Raw genomic sequence first — 18,123 nt, 5'->3', positions numbered from 1 at the left:
CCTGAGAGACCTGCACTGGCTCCCCGTCAACAAAAGAATCACCTTCCGGCTCCTCACCCACGCACACAAAGCCCTACACGATCAAGGCCCGAGCTACCTCAACAACCGAATCAACTTCTACGCTCCCAAACGCCACCTCCGATCAGCCAGCCACGCCCTCGCCGCCGTCCCACGCATCTGCAGAGCGACAACAGGAGGAAGGTCCTTCTCCTACCTGGCCGCCAAGACCTGGAACTCCCTCCCGGCTGACCTGCGCCTGACCCAAGACCACCTCGCCTTCAGGAAGAAGCTCAAGACCTGGCTGGTAGTGCGCTCTATAAATGTCTTTGATTGATTGATATTAACGGTAGAAGGGGGCTGGCTCTGTGCTCAGCCCTCATGGAAGGGCCACAACTCACATGCAGGATAATAGCAGCAATGTATATTTGTCCAGTGTTTTTTTTAAATGAGTGTAACCTCAGCCCAAGGCCTTTGGAGCGCTTTACATGAGTCCCGGTTCTTGTACACAAGGTCAGGTCGATTTCTAGGCTCGGAGAGATCACTTGGTTTGCCCAGAATCACAGGATGTTGTGTCGACGCCGGGACTCGATCCTTCATCCCCAGTTCCAAAGTCACAGCTCTGGTCGTGAGACCACAATTGCTTGAGGGGGGGGGGCGTGAGGCAGGCCGGCAACCCCCCCCCCGCACCCCTCCCCCTCCCCTTTACAGGGCCCCTATTCTACCTACGTACATGTGTGACACGGGTGTCTCTCATTCGGGGCATCATTTTTGACGCTTTTACGCAGAGTTTCGAAGTGCAAAGATCTGCAGTTACGAGCACCAAGGGCTGCATAAAATAATATTTGCATTATTAGAAGGCAAGTGACGCGGGGTGGAGGGAGCCCAGCAGGGGGTCAAGGGCCCACACAAGATGATTGATTAAGACCTGTGCTTGAAAGACTGACCCAACATTTACATCAAGGCTCTCTTTCAGCTCCCTCTCCCCCCCCCCCTCCCAGTGTGTTGGAAGTGCGTGTCTCAAGTGCCCTCTCTCACCCCAACATCTGCCTCCTTCCCATGTCTCGGTGTCCCCCCATTTCTAGATGTGGAGAAGCCACTGAAAGCTTAGCCAGACTCAAGCCCGGCTCGGCTCGAGGTGCTGGTGGCACCTCGAGCCCATGAGGAGCCGAGCTTTCATGGGGCTCCTGCCTCTCTGTACCCTGGATGAGGCCTTAGTGGGTTTGAGTCTTGGCTCAGCTCACCGTCCTGTGATTCTGGGCACATCGCTGCATCTCCCCGTCCCTATAAACAGGGAAGGTGACCTTGAGCTAATGCCGGTGCAGAGCGCCCCAATACCTCCCGGATGTCATCGCTCTTAATAAAGGCAGAGGAACAGTCTCCCCCGCCGCAGGTCACAGACATGACCTTCACTTGATTTAATGGAGGCCGCGGGCTCTAATATTCACAGTGGGAGGGTTGGGGTGTGATAGCAGGGCTGTAGGGGGCGAAGTTCACATGGGGGGGAGGGGGGTGGTGTCAGCAGTTCCTGTTACACTTTACTGCAATGTGTCAGGCCGAGGTCCAGGGGCGCCGTCTTCACACATCTGGAGCAGAGGAGGCCGCACTCACGACAGAGCAGCTTTAAGATAGAATGAATAACATACCCCCTGCGGCCTGACCTCTCCTCACCTCCAGACATAAAGGAAGAGAGACGGAAGGAGCTGTAGGGGCCGCTGGGTAATGAGGAATGCGCTTTATTAACAAGACTTTTACCAGGGGAGAGTAAAGTGTCATCTACTTCACATAATGTCTTCACATCTCATATTAAATGACATCATACAGACTGCTTTTACCAGCGTCAGTGACGTCACATGTCACCCCGCACCTCTCCCTCCCCGCACCTCACTCTCTCCCCGCGCTGCTGGCAGTCTCTTCACTCCCGCACTGTCACCGGCAGGACCAGCAGCGCCCCCGCATTCACCCCTCCCTCGTTGAGTCCTGGACTGAAGAAGGGCCGCAGGGTGGGGGGGAAGGAGGCCCCCGAGTAGGTGTAGAGCAGAGACCCGTCATCCGCATTGTAGAAGGAGAGCCGGCCCGCCTCATAGTCCAGGAAGAGACCCACAGCCCTGGGGGGTGCAGGGGGTGTCAGGAGGGTGGGAGGGGAGGTGAGAGCTTTGTATTCACCATCTTTGAGCCACACTGTCCAGTATCCATTCTTGGGTGTAAAAATGACATCCCCCTTCCTGCTCACAGCCTCGTCGCACACCCCCAGGGTCCAGCGCGTCTTGTCCCCCACCTCCACCTCCCAGTAATGCCTCCCGGAGCTCAGCCTCTCTCGCCCCAGGACAATGACGACAGGACTGAATCTCTGGGGCGTGTCCGGCCGACCCTGGTGTCGGTCTCCGTGACTCACGCTCCTTCCATCCTCGGACAGGACGAGCCAGGGGTGAGCGGTGTCCGGATCCAGAGTCACCGCAGCTGCAAGAGAGAGAAACAGAGGTCAGAGGTCAGCTCCTGGCATGGCTCCTAGTGTACCCTGGGGGCAGTGGGGGCACCCCGGCTCTCGGGTCTTTTAAACAGACCGACCGGTAAGTATCACCTCCTGCTGGGCTCCCCACAGGGGTCAATCTCTTTATTCAACCCTAATATGTCAATTGCCCAGATGTCACTGCTCCGAGACATTTGTGTATTCAGAACTGGCCTCTGGGGCACGTCTACCACCAGAAGGTGTCACACTCCTTTGTACTGTAAAAGGAAGAGGTGTTGACAACACCAGGATGTGTTTTGTACAATCCCAACTCATCATTTTTAATCCACAGAAATGATTCTCAGATTGTAAAAGTTAATGTCCAGAATTCACAGATTGTGGAGTCTGTGTCAGATTAACAGAGTCTGCTTCAAAACACAGACTCCTAATATTGTGCTATGTAATGTGTTATATGTGTGCAGTGTTGGCTTCCATTACATGTTTGTCACCAGGAAGGCTCACCGCCCCCCCCTCCCCACACAACCCCCTTCACCATTAGGCAACAAGCCCAGCTGCCTCCACACGGTCCACCGGCTCTGAAGGATGAGAGGCAGAATCCACCCACCCTGCAGGATGAGAGGCAGAGTCCACACACCCTGAAGGATGAGAGGCAGAGTCCACACACCTTGAAGGATGAGAGGCGGAGTCCACACATTCTAAAGGATGAGAGGCAGAGTCCACACTCTCTGAAGGATGCGAGGCAGAATCCACCCACCCTGCAGGATGAGAGGCAGAGTCCACACACCCTGAAGGATGAGAGGCAGAGTCCACCCACCTTGAAGGATGAGAGGCGGAGTCCACACATTCTAAAGGATGAGAGGCAGAGTCCACACTCTCTGAAGGATGAGTGGCAGAGTCCACACACCTTGAAGGATGAGAGGCGGAGTCCACCCCCCTGAAGGATGAGAGGCAGAGTCAGCAAACCGTGAAGAATGAGTGGCACAGTCCACACACCCTGAAGGATGAGAGGCGGAGTCCACACACCCTGAAGGATGAGAGGCAGAGTCCACACACTCTAAAGGATGAGAGGCAGAGTCAACACACACTGAAGGATGAGAGGCACAGTCCACACACCCTGAAGGATGAGAGGCAGAGTCCACACACCTTGAAGGATGAGAGGCGGAGTCCACACATTCTAAAGGATGAGAGGCAGAGTCCACACACCCTGAAGGATGAGAGGCAACGTCCACACACTCTAAAGGATAAGAGGCAGAGTCCACACACTCTAAAGGATAAGAGGCAGAGTCACCCACCCTGGAGGATGAGAGGCAGAGTCTACACACCCTGAAGGATGAGAGGCAGAGTCTACACACCCTGAAAGATGAGAGGCAGAGTCCACACACCCTGGAGGATGAGAGGCAGAGTCCACACACCCTGAAGGATGAGAGGCAGAGTCCACACTCCCTGAAGGATGAGAGGCAGAGTCCACACACTCTAAAGGATGAGAGGCAGAGTCCACACACCCTGAAGGATGAGAGGCAGAGTCCACACATCATGAAGGAGTAGAGGCGGAGTCCACCCCCCTGAAGGATGAGAGGCAGAGTCAGCAAACCGTGAAGGATGAGTGGCACAGTCCACACACCCTGAAGGATGAGAGGCAGAGTCCACTCACCCTGATGGACGAGAGGCAGAGTCCACACACCCTGAAGGATGGGAGGCAGAGTCCACACACCCTGAAGGATGAGAGGCAGAGTCCACACACTCTAAAGGATAAGAGGCAGAGTCCACACACCCTGAAGGATGGGAGGCAGAGTCCACACACCCTGAAGGATGAGAGGCAGAGTCCACACACCGGGAAGGATGAGAGGCAGAGTCCACACACCCTGAAGGATGGGAGGCAGAGTCCACACACCCTGAAGGATGAGAGGCAGAGTCCACACACCGGGAAGGATGAGAGGCAGAGTCCACACACCCTGAAGGATGAGTGGCAGAGTCCACACACCCTGAAGGATGAGAGGCAGAGTCCACACACCCTGAAGGATGGGAGGCAGAGTCCACACACCCTGAAGGATGAGAGGCAGAGTCCACACACCGGGAAGGATGAGAGGCAGAGTCCACACACCCTGATGGACGAGAGGAAGAGTCCACACACCCTGAAGAATGAGAGGCAGAGTCCACTCACCCTGATGGACGAGAGGCAGAGTCCACACACCCTGATGGATGAGAGGCAGAGTCCACACACCCTGAGGGATGAGAGGCAGAGTCCACACACCCTGAGGGATGAGAGGCAGAGTCCACACACCCTGAAGGATGAGAGGCAGAGTCCACACACCCTGATGGACGAGAGGCAGAGTCCACACACCCTGAAGAATGGGAGGCAGAGTCCACACACCCTGAAGGATGAGTGGCAGAGTCCACACACCCTGAAGGATGAGTGGCAGAGTCCACACACCCTGAAGGATGAGAGGAAGAGTCCACACACCCTGAAGGATGAGAGGAAGAGTCTACACACCCTAAAAGATGAGAGGCAGAGTCCACACACCCTGAAGGATGAGAGGCAGAGTCCACACTCCCTGAAGGATGAGAGGCAGAGTCCACACACCCTGAAGGATGAGAGGCAGAGTCCACACATCATGAAGGAGTAGAGGCGGAGTCCACCCCCCTGAAGGATGAGAGGCAGAGTCAGCAAACCGTGAAGGATGAGTGGCACAGTCCACACACCCTGAAGGATGAGAGGCAGAGTCCACTCACCCTGATGGACGAGAGGCAGAGTCCACACACCCTGAAGGATGGGAGGCAGAGTCCACACACCCTGAAGGATGAGAGGCAGAGTCCACACACCCTGAAGGATGGGAGGCAGAGTCCACACACCCTGAAGGATGAGAGGCAGAGTCCACACACCCTGAAGGATGAGAGGCAGAGTCCACACACCGGGAAGGATGAGAGGCAGAGTCCACACACCCTGATGGACGAGAGGCAGAGTCCACACACCCTGATGGATGAGAGGCAGAGTCCACACACCCTGAGGGATGAGAGGCAGAGTCCACACACCCTGAGGGATGAGAGGCAGAGTCCACACACCCTGAGGGATGAGAGGCAGAGTCCACACACCCTGAAGAATGGGAGGCAGAGTCCACACACCCTGAAGGATGAGAGGCAGAGTCCACACACCGGGAAGGATGAGAGGCAGAGTCCACACACCCTGATGGACGAGAGGCAGAGTCCACACACCCTGAAGGATGAGAGGCAGAGTCCACACACTCTAAAGGATGAGAGGCAGAGTCCACACACCCTGAAGGCTGAGAGGCAGAGTCCACACACCCTGAAGGATGAGAAGCAGAGTCCACGGCTCTGAAGGATGAGAGGCAGAGTCCACACACCCTGAAGGATGAGAGGCAGAGTCTACACATCGTGAAGGATGAGAGGCAGAGTCCACGGCTCTGAAGGATGAGAGGCAGAGTCCACACACCCTGAAGGATGAGAGGCAGAGTCTACACATTGTGAAGGATGAGAAGCAGAGTCCACGGCTCTGAAGGATGAGAGGCAGAGTCCACACACCCTGAAGGATGAGAGGCAGAGTCCACACACCCTGAAGGATGAGAGGCAGAGTCCACACACCCTGAAGGATGAGAGGCAGAGTCTACACATCGTGAAGGATGAGAGGCAGTGTCCACACACTCTGAAGGATGAGAGGCAGAGTCTGTGGTATGCTGAAGGTCCAATATTGTTGCACATACATTCCTGGTAAAGTCAGGGATATATTAAGAATATTACAGAGTTACATAATGATCTGACCCCACTGGATGTTGACAGTGTTTGGAGAGACTGGGTAATGGTTTCTCCTCAGTACACAATTGGTTTTCTACCTTTGGAAGTAGTTTATTAGGAAAAATATTAATACCACTTGTTTCTATAACAATGACAGCTCTAATTTTAATAACAACGTATCAATGTTGTAAGAGTAAGAGAGGAAGAAATGAAGTGACAGAATCAGCTAATAAATGAAGAGCGAAAAAGAGAAAGACATAGAATTAGAAGACATGAAAGGGGAATACTATGACATGAAAAGAGAGAAGAGTACTGAGTTTTAAAACAAAGATGGCACACGGTATGGTAGGTATTTTTATGACTGCTCCAGGAAGCCATCAAAGGGGGGATTGTTGGAGCAGGATTGCAAAAATACGAAACCTGCTCGGAACAACATCCTCATAATGTGTACTAACAGTAAGGAGAAGTAGAAATAGAAATTATCAGGCACCTTACACACACACGCACACGTGGGAAAAAGCTTTGCACAAATCTGCACTAATGTCAAGTAATATACACCAAAACCTACACGGTACACGGGGGGGTCGTACACAGTGAAAACTATATTGTCATATAATTAATAAATCTTTATTTGAATTTACTGTAATATGCTGGACGCCAACCCCATCTTGGCTACAGTCGTTCCGAGTGGGAGGGGGAAGAGATGAGGAGCACAACCGAGCTGACAGAAGCAAAACAGACATGCTGAGCTCAGCATCCCGGAACATTTGTCAGATTGTCAAAGAACATGGCCGACCATGAGATCGGATGTCTCTTTTGCGGAAGATGCTCAAATAAATATTGAATTAATTTTATCAAATTGTATCATTTGAATGTAGTATGAATAAAGAACTTGAGAAACTGTGGGAACAGAAATTAGGAAAGCGAAATGTCTAATGTTTGGGGGGAAGTCACTGTAGGGTGATAGAACCGCCTACTGAGACGGCCAATCAGGTGTTAGAATATGTGACATGTTGCAATTTATTTGGGATGGATCTGGAGATTTTAGGGTATAAATATGGTGCCTTTAGGGGTGTGGTTTGGACTTGCAGGGAGGAAGAGAAGAAGGTGGGATGCGTCACTGATCGTCGGTTGGCAGAGAGGCCTAGCTGTTTCCTGTCCTTAACCTGTCTCGGGTCCTGTTTACTTTGTTTCTTGATCCTATCTCGGGGACCATCACCATTCCCTAGGCCAGGAGGGTGGTTTTCCCACAGACCTACTAGGTTTTTATATTCGTACATGCAAATGTATTATTCTGAAACTTTTCTCTCTTGACCTATCCACTCATAATATTGTTTCTTGCATAATTTTTGCTCAAACTTTTGTCTCCTAATATATCCCCATAATAAATGGTTACCGTACACCTTGATGAGAGAAGAGAATGTAATGTAGTTGCATTTAACAACAACTTCTCTCCTCTGATGAATTCATTTTTTGTATTTGTACCACTTTGCACGTGAGCATTACAGAATTAAGAACAAAACTTAAGATAAAACTTTATTAATCTTACAGAGAGTCTGTTGTTATTCAAATAAACTGATTAAACAAGTTAGATGAGTCATATCATTGCCATCAACTCTTCAACTAATTGGTCCATCGACCAAGTAGAAGGAAGGTTGATGTATAGGTTAGAAATACATACTGGAGATGTTGACTATGAAACAATAAACAACATTAAAAACTGAAATCATTGAAACTAAATTGACCCCAGCGCATCAGGGATATGGGTGAATGTGCATGGGCCATTGTTTGTGATATTTGTAAGTATTGATCCCTGTTCAGATATTGGTTTCTGTTAGACCTGTCAGCCCTAGGGTGGTCTTACCCCGTTTTTTGCCCCTGCCTTGTTTTTCCACAACTTTGTTTTTCTTGGACCTAGGTCTCTGGGCGCCTTACCACTGCCAAACAGTGCTAAGGTGCAGGTGCTCTCTCCAACCAACATGGCTGCCACAGGCCCCTTCTACTACGGAGTGATTTTTTTAAGTAACTCACTAGTAGCCAGGAGCAGGCTGGGACATTTGGGTACAGTAGCAATGCCATCCTGCCTTTTCTTCCCATAGCCCAGACTGTGGAAGCTCCTGGAACCTTCCGGAATAGGGGAGGGGTTACACTTTGCCGCATTAGAGAGTGGTCACCTGACCTAGGGGTATTTAGGGAAAGGAGGGAAACCTGCTTGTCAGTTTGGGCATCACTGGACCTGGGGAAACCTCTGAAGAAGTTTACGCTGGAGGGCCTAGGGGAGGAACCTACACCACTGGGAGTGACTGGGCCTAGGTATTGCCTTCTAAGTTAGGTGAGGGATGCTACCAAACCCACTGATCTGGCCCAGCGTTGGGCAACCCAGGGAACCACCTCCAGTGAGCTAAGGGAACCATCCTGACTCTGAGCCACCAACTCAACCCCCCTTCTTACCTACCCTCCCCCAAAGAAACCACATAAGAAGTGCGCAGAAACTATCTAGTGCCGCAGGAGAACACCTACCTACAAGGAGGACTGCTGGCGGAGCAACCAGGTACCAGCGTTGCACCACCCAAGCGCTTCCCTGGTCGAACTGTGCCCCCATGCGCTGTCCTGCCTAAGCTATCTGTCCCTGGACTGTCTGAACTGCTATTTCCAAAGCGCTGTATCTGTTGGGCGCTGTGCTTCCAAAGCGCTCTCCTGCTCTGCCCCTCCGAGCGCTGTGGCTCTGGAAACTGTTGTTGCCCCCGAAGCGCTGTGTATGTTTAAAGCGCTGTCATTCCCCAGCGCTGTACTGCCCAGAGACTGCCTTTGTCCTCCAAGCACTGGGGCCACCTCAAGCTGGACCCTTGAGAACGCTGCACCCCAGACGCACTGTGCTTTCAGCCCGCTCATTGTGGAACTCACCGCCGCAGCCCGGGATTGGCCTGCACTGCTGTTGGCGCTGCTGCACATTTGCTCCTGTGGCCAAAGACACTGCCGCGGCCCGGTGCCTCGCCGGCGAAGTGGCACTACTGCCCGCGGGGCCTACGAAGTACTCTGGGGCCTGCCATCACAGGCGCAACCTCAGCGCTTTCCCTGGGTGGGCCCTGCTACTGCCTTCGCCTTCGCGGCGGTCCCCGGAGCCAGGAGAGGGCCGCCGCAGTGCAGCGGTAGGCCGCGCTAGGTCCTGCGAGGCCAGACACCACCATAACGTAACGGGGGTGCTGGCCGGTCATGGACCACGCCCCCCCCCCAACGCTGAGCCTGGATTGGTAGCGTGGCTGAGCCCCCAGCAAGCGAGCCTCGGATTGGCTCTGGGGCCAGGCACACGCCCGCGCTGCCCCGCCATTGGCTGAGGAGGCCGTACCCTTCCCAGCCATGTCCCGACTGGTCCCGGGGCCGGGTAAACCATCAAGAGGCCCGGGACCGGTCCCAAGACAGCGTGGGGATTACCGGTGGGCAGGAGCCCTCCCATCTCACCCGCACCAGCCCGCGGAGGCCGAAGAATAAGGTAACTTCCCCCCCGGGTATGAGGGTGGCAGACACGAGCGGAAGCGGGCCTCCAGGGAGCAAGGAGGAAGCCCCGTGACCGCCTCTTCCCTCGGGAGAGCTGGTACTGGGCCCTGTTAGCCCTGATTAACCCCGCATCGAGTCACCAGCTCTAAGGTTAGAGGGAAAGTCCCACAGGCCCCCCTGAACTGGGCATTAGCCCCACTTGTTGACTATTTTTGTTGGTAATCAAGTTAACCCCTGGCTAGGGGAGTGTTTGCTGTAGCCTGCCCTCAAGCAGCTCTTAATAACGTGCCATGCAAATAGAGGTTCTTATGTCTAATGATCCTGAAACACTGCTTTATTTATCCTGCTGAGGTCTCGTGTCGATATTTAGGCCTACCCAATGAAATGTTGATCGAGTTCTCACGGAATGAATTACATACCTACTCGTTTAAAATGAAATGTTGCCTGAGTTCTCATGGAATGGTTTTGCCTAAGCCTACAGTGAAATGTTGCTGATGAGTTAATGCTGAATGATTACAATGAATTATTTACCAGCCATGAGCCTAATCTAGATAAACGGATCTTGTTTTAAACAGACTAGCTGGTGTGGTGTCAGTTATTGTGTTTGTTTCCTGTATCAGTGAGAGTGTGTGCTGCACTGCTACTTTACACCTAGCTTTCGGGTGCCTTCCCGCTCGCGCCAATCTACCGCAGTGAAATTGGCGAGAGGGTGCAAAAAGGCACCGACAACGGGAGTGTGGGTGGGGGAAGGGGGTAAGAAGGCACAGACAACGGAGGGGAAGGGAGAGTAGAGAAGGCAGTAGGAGAACCTAATAGTGCTCACAGTCTAAATAACACAGTCTAAATAACACGTACCATGTAACACTCGAAGTAAAGGGTCCAGTAGCCATGAGAGGATACAAATGACGACATGGCAATCATAATGAGGGACTAACAAGCCTATGAACGAATCTAAAGGCAGCATTTAGGAAGGACAACGACACAAGCCAATAAAAAATATGGGCGGGGAGAGGGCGGGGCTTCCCTCACGTACTGAACTACAGCAGATCTTCACCAGAGCAGCGCTTGCGCGCTGACTCTAGGTTCAACCTAAAAATGAAGGCCTTTCCCTTTAATGCCCGTTCTTTTTGTGATTTTGAATGGGTTGGTAAGTCTTTTTTTTTTTTTTAAACAATCTTTATTGCAGATTTTTGTTAACTATACATTTGGCCCAACCCCCCACCCACCGCCACCCAGGAAACCATGTGGTAATTATACAATCAAACATAAGTAGATACAAATTACAGCTCAATAATTTGTTGAGGATATATGTACAGATGTAGAAACAAAAAGAAAAAAGAAAAGAGAGGAGTACATAAACAGGAAAGGAGAGAAGAAAACAATTTTATATAATATCAACATATTCCGGTTTCTAATGTCTAAGTCATATTTGTGGTTCAGAAAGAATATACTGAATGACAAACTGAGTTTAGTGAATTAAAGGTCATCATTACAGTCACAAATATATAGGGTGTGTGAATGGCAGGGTGTTTTAATACCAAACTCTTTAGTACATGTCTTAGGAGGCATCTCTATGCTAGGGTACCAGTTTGCCAAGAGATGGTGATGGGGGACACACTGTTAAAGTGAAGGGGTACATGCAGGAATGATGTATGATGGGCAGAAAGGGCTTAGGATTACACTGAAGGGAGGAACTTGTAAATCTTCACCTTGAGGTACTGGGGTACTTGTGGGCTCTAACCAAAGAGATAAACCAACCAAGGGTAATAAATCAGGAGACCAACTGCAGCTAGATTGAAGCACACTTAGAAAAGCCATGTTTTTACATTTTTCTGAAAGGCTGATGAAGAAGTTTAAGTGTGCATAATGACAGGAGAAGCTTTCTGATGTTTTGCGAGAATGTAAATTACAAATTTCCTTAACAAAAAATTATTGTTAGTGGTTAATCGGGCCCACAGGTACTAATAATCGAGTTTCCCTGATTTTGAAGTGACAAGTCAGAGTCAATATTAACACCTACGTTCTTGACACAGAGTGCTGCCATGGGTTTGGCTTCCAGATAAGGCAGCAAGTAAGGTAACTCTCCTATTGGCGATGGTCTAGGCGGGGACAACATTTCTGTTTTGTAACAGTAGATAAATTGCCTCTTTTACTTTCAGTTTCACATTGACGATTCCTTTATAAACACACATGGATAATCTCTGTGCTTTCTCTAGAAATCAGAAAAGGTTGTACAAGTTCTGCCCATTGCACTTTACAACACACACACATTATACAGAGAGAATTGATCATACATGTGTAAGTCAGTCTACAATAATGCAAATTCCAAGGTATAGGCATCACAAGTCATCCCGTAGGCAGTATGTTTTGAAAGTGTTTGGCCTGGAGAAGCACAAACTCAGGATAAAGGGCCATATGTAGGTAATACGTGTTTTGCGATTCTCAAAATAGCGATTTTTTGGGAATCGCTATTAGAGAATTGCAAAACGCAATGTAGATAGGATTAGCAAAATATTTTGCGAATCCCACTTATTCCTTATTTGTGAATCGCATATTGAGATTCACAAATAAGGAATCACATATTGAGATTCACAAATAAGGAATACCTTCTCATTCATTCCTATGAGCTAGAAGGCCCATAGGAATGAATGGGAAGACATTCTCAATTTGTGATTCCCAATTAGAGAATCACAAAGTGAGAATGTAATTTCAAGGTTGCAAGGGTGTCAATAGGACACCCTGTTGCACCCCTTAAATTAACATGTGTGCACATGTGGTGCACATACATGCCCTAAGGGCATGTATGTGCAGCACATGGCACTTTGAAAAATGCAAAAAAGTGCATTTTTCAAAGAAATCGCACAACTTGGGTGCTTCCTACATTGCATTTAAGGAATCGCAGTTTGCATATCCTTATATGCATTCGCAAAATAAGGAATCACAAATTTTGCGATTCCTTATTTGTGTGCTACATAGCACACTGCCCAAATTGCTATCGCAAACTCTGAAATTCTGCGAATTTCAGCATTTGCGATCATAATTAGGCTTCCTACATATGGCCCTTAGAGCGTACATCAGTGGTTGGGTTTGGCTTTACTAATCAGAATGTATTTCCACCTAAACAAATTATTTTTTAGCAACAGTAGAATAATGAGAGACTGGGGAAAAATGTTCTAATCTATACCAAGCTGTCTACATGCAGCTCTTTGATGACAGTTTATAGGCCACTGTGTTATATTAGGATTGTAACTAATGAACTGCAAGTAACAAAAGGATTTCTGTGAGAAAAGTAGTGACCCACTGAGCTATCCACATAAACTACAGTTCTGTGATCTGCACAAGTACACGTCCTTTGCAGCAGGTATATTAACCCTCTGCACTACTTCATTATCTACAGCAGGAACATGAATCACCGCGTTATTTTGACACTGCTATTGTTGCATGAAAACTGCTGGACTTACAAGGAACTCTGCAGAAGGTGCTTTTAAACCCATTCTATTTCTAAAGCTGAAGGCCCCCAAGATCGGGGCCAGGTAGCACCGCAGGGGCTGCACGCGGATGTCTGTCGAATACCAGATCAGGGAGAGATGTCCCCTCTCCCAGAAACCCCCTTAGCTGTGGTGGTGATGGAGGTGCAACACTAGACCAGGCAGAGGCTCTGCTCTCTCTGGACTCTGACAGGGGTTTCTGATGCTCACACCTGTGATGGATTAAACCCAGATCAGTTGACTGGGGGTGAGTGTTTGTATTGTCAACGCTCCGTCCATCATCACCTTTGGTTTTTCTTTGCTCACGCCTGTGTGATGGCAGATCTTGTTGGGTTTTCCTTTCTCTGTCACTGACCCCTAGAAATGCTGCACATGCAGATGCCTGTACAATACCAGCTCAGACTGATGTTCCTGCTCTCTCCCAAAGACCTCCAGGAGGCTGCACATTCATGACATCTGTACAACAGCTGTTCAGGCAGAAGGTCTCTTTCTATCTCACACACCCACAGAGGAGCGGCTCATTGGTGATAACTGTACAGTGATATATCCAGCTGCGCGTCACACATGATGACACATGACAATAACAGACTAGGCTGTCACAGACCTCAGGGGGTCTGCAGATGTGGATGCAGGCACCCCTTGAAGCAGATGTTCCACTCCTCTTTCACAGACCCTGCTGGGGTTTCTCATGCTCATTCATTCATAATATCAAGAGCTCCTCAAGCACACTGGAGTTGTAGAATTCCTGAAAGGAAGGTCTTCAATTACCTGCAAATGTGCGGGCCCATCTCCAGTCTAGAAGAAAACAGATGATATTATTACTTTTATATACCACATAACCAGAAACTCAACTTTTTCAAACAATTATTGATAAACCAAAGTGTAAAGCTCTAGAATGTCAGTATTTCATTCCAATTCTTTGTGCTGTGTTTCTGAAAGTGACAGTGGAGCACCTTCACAGTGTGATATGCCTGTCGGATGCTGGCATTTCATGCTGTTCACGGGGTTTGTGTCGCTTCTCGTCATGCATTTCAAAATACAAACAAGTGAAAGATACAATTCATTCTATATAGTTCTTGGTGTTCAGTGGATTGTGGGATTACAGTGCTGAATGGTCTAATATAGGGCACGCCAATGACATTCCAAGAGAGCTGGATATTGGCATGGTTATATGAAAATTACTGTTTAGGGGTCTGGTTTAAAGTTTGCTGGTATCAGAATTGTGTTTGTTTTGTTGAATTGCTAAATGTGGAGCAGTGGCGGCTGGTGACATTTGAAAGTGGTAGGGCGTAAAATAATTGGGGGGGGTTAATATAATTTATAAAGAACATATTGAAGACGTAACCTTCATATTCATTAAAATAAATCCTCCAGATAATCTGGTAATAGTTTATTGAATTCTGCATTAAGCTTTGCTACATAAATGCTTTTCTTTCTTCTGGACTGCTTCAGTATATGGGTCTATTCTCAGCCAGGCAGATAATTGACACATTGCAAATTCTTTTTAGGCCACAGTTATATGCAATACTATGGAGCGGCTAAGACAAAAATTCAGCAACTATTTACAGCCTGACGTAGACAGGATAAGCATAGTTTTCTAAACTGAGGAGCTTCCGTCCAAACACTTGTAATAGTAAGTACAATGGCAGTGATGTATCTGGGAGATGCACTGCTTAAGAGAACAACGATCCTTATTCTAAATCGGTGTCGTCCTTTGACAAACATATATTCATTTATTTAAGCATACAAAAGCTGTTCAATGTCATTCAGAAAACTAGCTAAACAAAAGCATCTTATTTGCTGTGAGTTAAAGCTGACATAACACTGTTTTCTGTTATTTAAGCTGCATGCATGAGTCAAGTAGCACTATAGGAAACCCACAACAACCGTATTACAAATTAATTTAAACCATCTATGCAGGCATAGTAGCTCAGTAAGTTAAATATTCGCTGCTAAAATGTGAGTGTAATTAGCTGGTAACCTGTTCGAATCCATGCAGGACAAACTCATTCTTCCGATATCATTAGTTTGAGTACGAATAAGTACGAATGAATTGTAACTGTCACCTTGGTCCATGCACGATCCCTGATAGTATTCCCTCAACACCACCTGTGTGTTTTGGTGCCCCCGAGGAAACACGAGTGGCACAAATAGAGCAATCAGTATACAATCAACCCTGGCGCAGCCGTGGGCGCTCCAGCGGACATGGAATGTGGTCTCTGCAGCTTGCATTTCATAGGGTCCTTTGTGCTGCTATCAAGCCGAAAATACAAACCGGGGTATTAAAAGGGACATTTAAGGCCCTGCTTGTTCACGGGGGTTCGGCAGGTAAATAGGTGATCAGAACCCCGCCCCGTTAAATTACTTGTAACTGAAACTTCCAAGTTATACAGTTTAAACATTACAGGCACTTCTTGTACATCTCGAGCCCCACACCTCCATCACCGGGAAGAAGTAAAGACAATGTCACACAAAACGCAGGATTGTTCCTTCTTTTTATTTGCGCACTCCAGGACACGGTTGTTCTGTACAATCTACAAACAAACACATCACATACAAAATCATGACTTTGTCACACCGCCTGCATCGTGATAGTGGTCTGCCCGGAGGGACAGTAAAAACGGAAACACACCTTTAATAACGCCCTCTCTAATTATCGAAACAAAATCTATAATTTAATCGTGCACAAAACACTTTACAAATTTCTTGTACATATAATTTATAAATCAACCAGGCCGAAACAGTTAACTTACCTTAGGCTCCGCTTCCCGCCTTCAAGTCCTAACTCCCGCGGCGCCGTCCTGTTTGAAATTTCCATGGTGCTCGACTCGTCGTGACGCAGCAGGAAGGCTGCAGGCAGCCTCCCTCCCCTCCCCTCCCCTCCACCACTGCTCAGCGCTGTGATAGGTTCGGCCGGCTGCCCTACCTACGTCCTTTCTCTCTGTATGCTGCAGAATACAGAGAGCAGGGAGAGTGGAAGGGGTTACGCGAGGGCAGGGGGGAGCGACTTGCCTACTGTGTAAATACTGTCTGTTTGGCAGCCTCTCAGTCGGCCCAAACAGACAGTATTACCAACAGTGGGCAAGCCGCTCCCCCTTGCCCTCGAGTAACACCGCCCACACAGGAACTTCTGCTTTCTCGCCGTGCGAGAAGGCAAGGCAGAAACAAATGGTAGTTATTATCATTGATAATAACTACCTTTGTTTGCCTTCTCGCACGGCGAGAAAACAGGGGGGCGGCACCCAAACGCCCCCATGGACCAGCCGCCGCTGATGTGGAGGTGATCTGCCGAAGGAGGTTCCTCTACCAGGCAAGCATTATGATTGAGGAAATTTAGCAAAAGGATTCCGCTCTTGATTTAGGGCGAATTCCTCTTGGGAGTTTTTCTGTTACCAACTCATTTAACTGTAAGTCAGACCCCCTGTATATTACAATTTTACTTAGTGATGTCCAATATTGGTTTAAAAAGACTGGATCCATGCCAGGTTTTAGGGATGTCAAAATCATGGATCTGGCATGGATCTGGTCGACAAGGTTCTAAATTGGACACCCTTGTTGAAGACAAATGTTCTGTCAACATTCAAAAATGGAACACGGATACAGAGATAAAAGAAATATTAAAAAATGCAGACTCTTAAATTGTGACTCAAATCACTTTTGCTTCCTCAGAGGGGATCACAGACCTCCCCAAAGCAAAATGTGGGCATGTTTCAACTTCTTTTGTGGAGAAAGTGAAACAGATTGAACTATCACTTATTCACACTGTGAAAGACCAGAACCACAAAAACACATTCTGGTACTTAAAGGTACACAGGTTTTGAGTCAAATAAGTCACCCCGGTAGAACTGTTTATTACTATTAGCAAGGCCAGGTCCTCTCCGCATTTCTCTGCACTCACTCCCCTCCACCCCACCAGCTCCATGGACCTGCTGTTCTGTCACCCCTGACTGGATCACTCATCTCTTCTCTGTCTCAGGAAACAGCCTCCTAGGTTGTCTGAAATTCAGACAGGCATTACTATTACTCAAGAAAACTGTTGGTGAATCAAGAGAATCTGAATAAATTCTGCGCTTCCTTCAATTTACTGTTCCTGCCCAAAGTGTTCGTATGTATGCAAAGGCAGCTCAGACTCTTCATGGAAGAAAATTACTTTGTAGATGAGCTCAGATCATGCTTTAGGGTCGGATGCACCACGGAGAATGCACGTTAATGACAGCTGAGGCTATTTTCCGTATCCCGATTAAGAGTCATTCATGCACTCAATTCCTCCTTGCCTTACCAATGGCCTTTGACAGAGAGCACCAGCCCCTCTCCTGAAGATAATCAAGAATAGAAAGGGTATCCTTATTGCAACAACAGCTGGTCTTTGGCACATCTGAATACTGTGGTCAGTGCGTTAAAAAACAACTTCCTCTCCAATCCTGCTTTGAGCATGGAGCTGCTTGGTGCTCTACTCACAGATAGCAGCATCGACATTCACCAATATACCAATAGCAGCATCGACATTCACCAACATACCGATAGCAGCATCGACATTCACCAACATACCGATAGCAGCATCGACTTTCACCAATATACCGATAGCAGCATCAACATTCACCAATATACCAATAGCAGCATCGACATTCACCAATATACCGATAGCAGCATCGTCATTCACCAATATACCGATAGCAGCATCGGCATTCACCAATATACCGATAGCAGCATCGACATTCACCAATATACCGATAGCAGCATCGGCATTCACCAATATACCGATAGCAGCATCGTCATTCACCAATATACCGATAGCAGCATCGGCATTCACCAATATACCGATAGCAGCATCGACATTCACCAATATACCGATAGCAGCATCAGCATTCATCAATATACCGATAGCAGCATCAACATTCACCAATATACCGATAGCAGCATCAACAA

General features: G+C 48.5%; 1 protein-coding gene across 1 annotated transcript in view; it reads right to left on the bottom strand.

The window, feature by feature from the left end:
• Positions 1-1,717: 1,717 nt before the first annotated feature.
• The window catches only part of LOC147710094 (erythroid membrane-associated protein-like), a 205,561-nt gene continuing 189,155 nt past the window's right edge, over positions 1,718-18,123 (bottom strand). The window contains exons 6-7 of the mRNA XM_086919314.1: positions 13,966-13,992; positions 1,718-2,457 (exon numbers count right to left, since the gene is read on the bottom strand). Coding sequence (XP_086775440.1) covers positions 1,913-2,457; positions 13,966-13,992 — 572 coding nt within the window. The 3' untranslated portion in view covers positions 1,718-1,912. The remainder of the gene's footprint in view (positions 2,458-13,965; positions 13,993-18,123) is intronic.

Source organism: Lissotriton vulgaris, chromosome 5, assembly GCF_964263255.1.
Source record: "Lissotriton vulgaris chromosome 5, aLisVul1.2, whole genome shotgun sequence".
NCBI lineage: Eukaryota > Metazoa > Chordata > Amphibia > Caudata > Salamandridae > Lissotriton > Lissotriton vulgaris.
The sequence above is the reverse complement of the archived record's forward strand: the minus strand, read 5'-3'. Positions and strand labels throughout refer to the sequence as shown.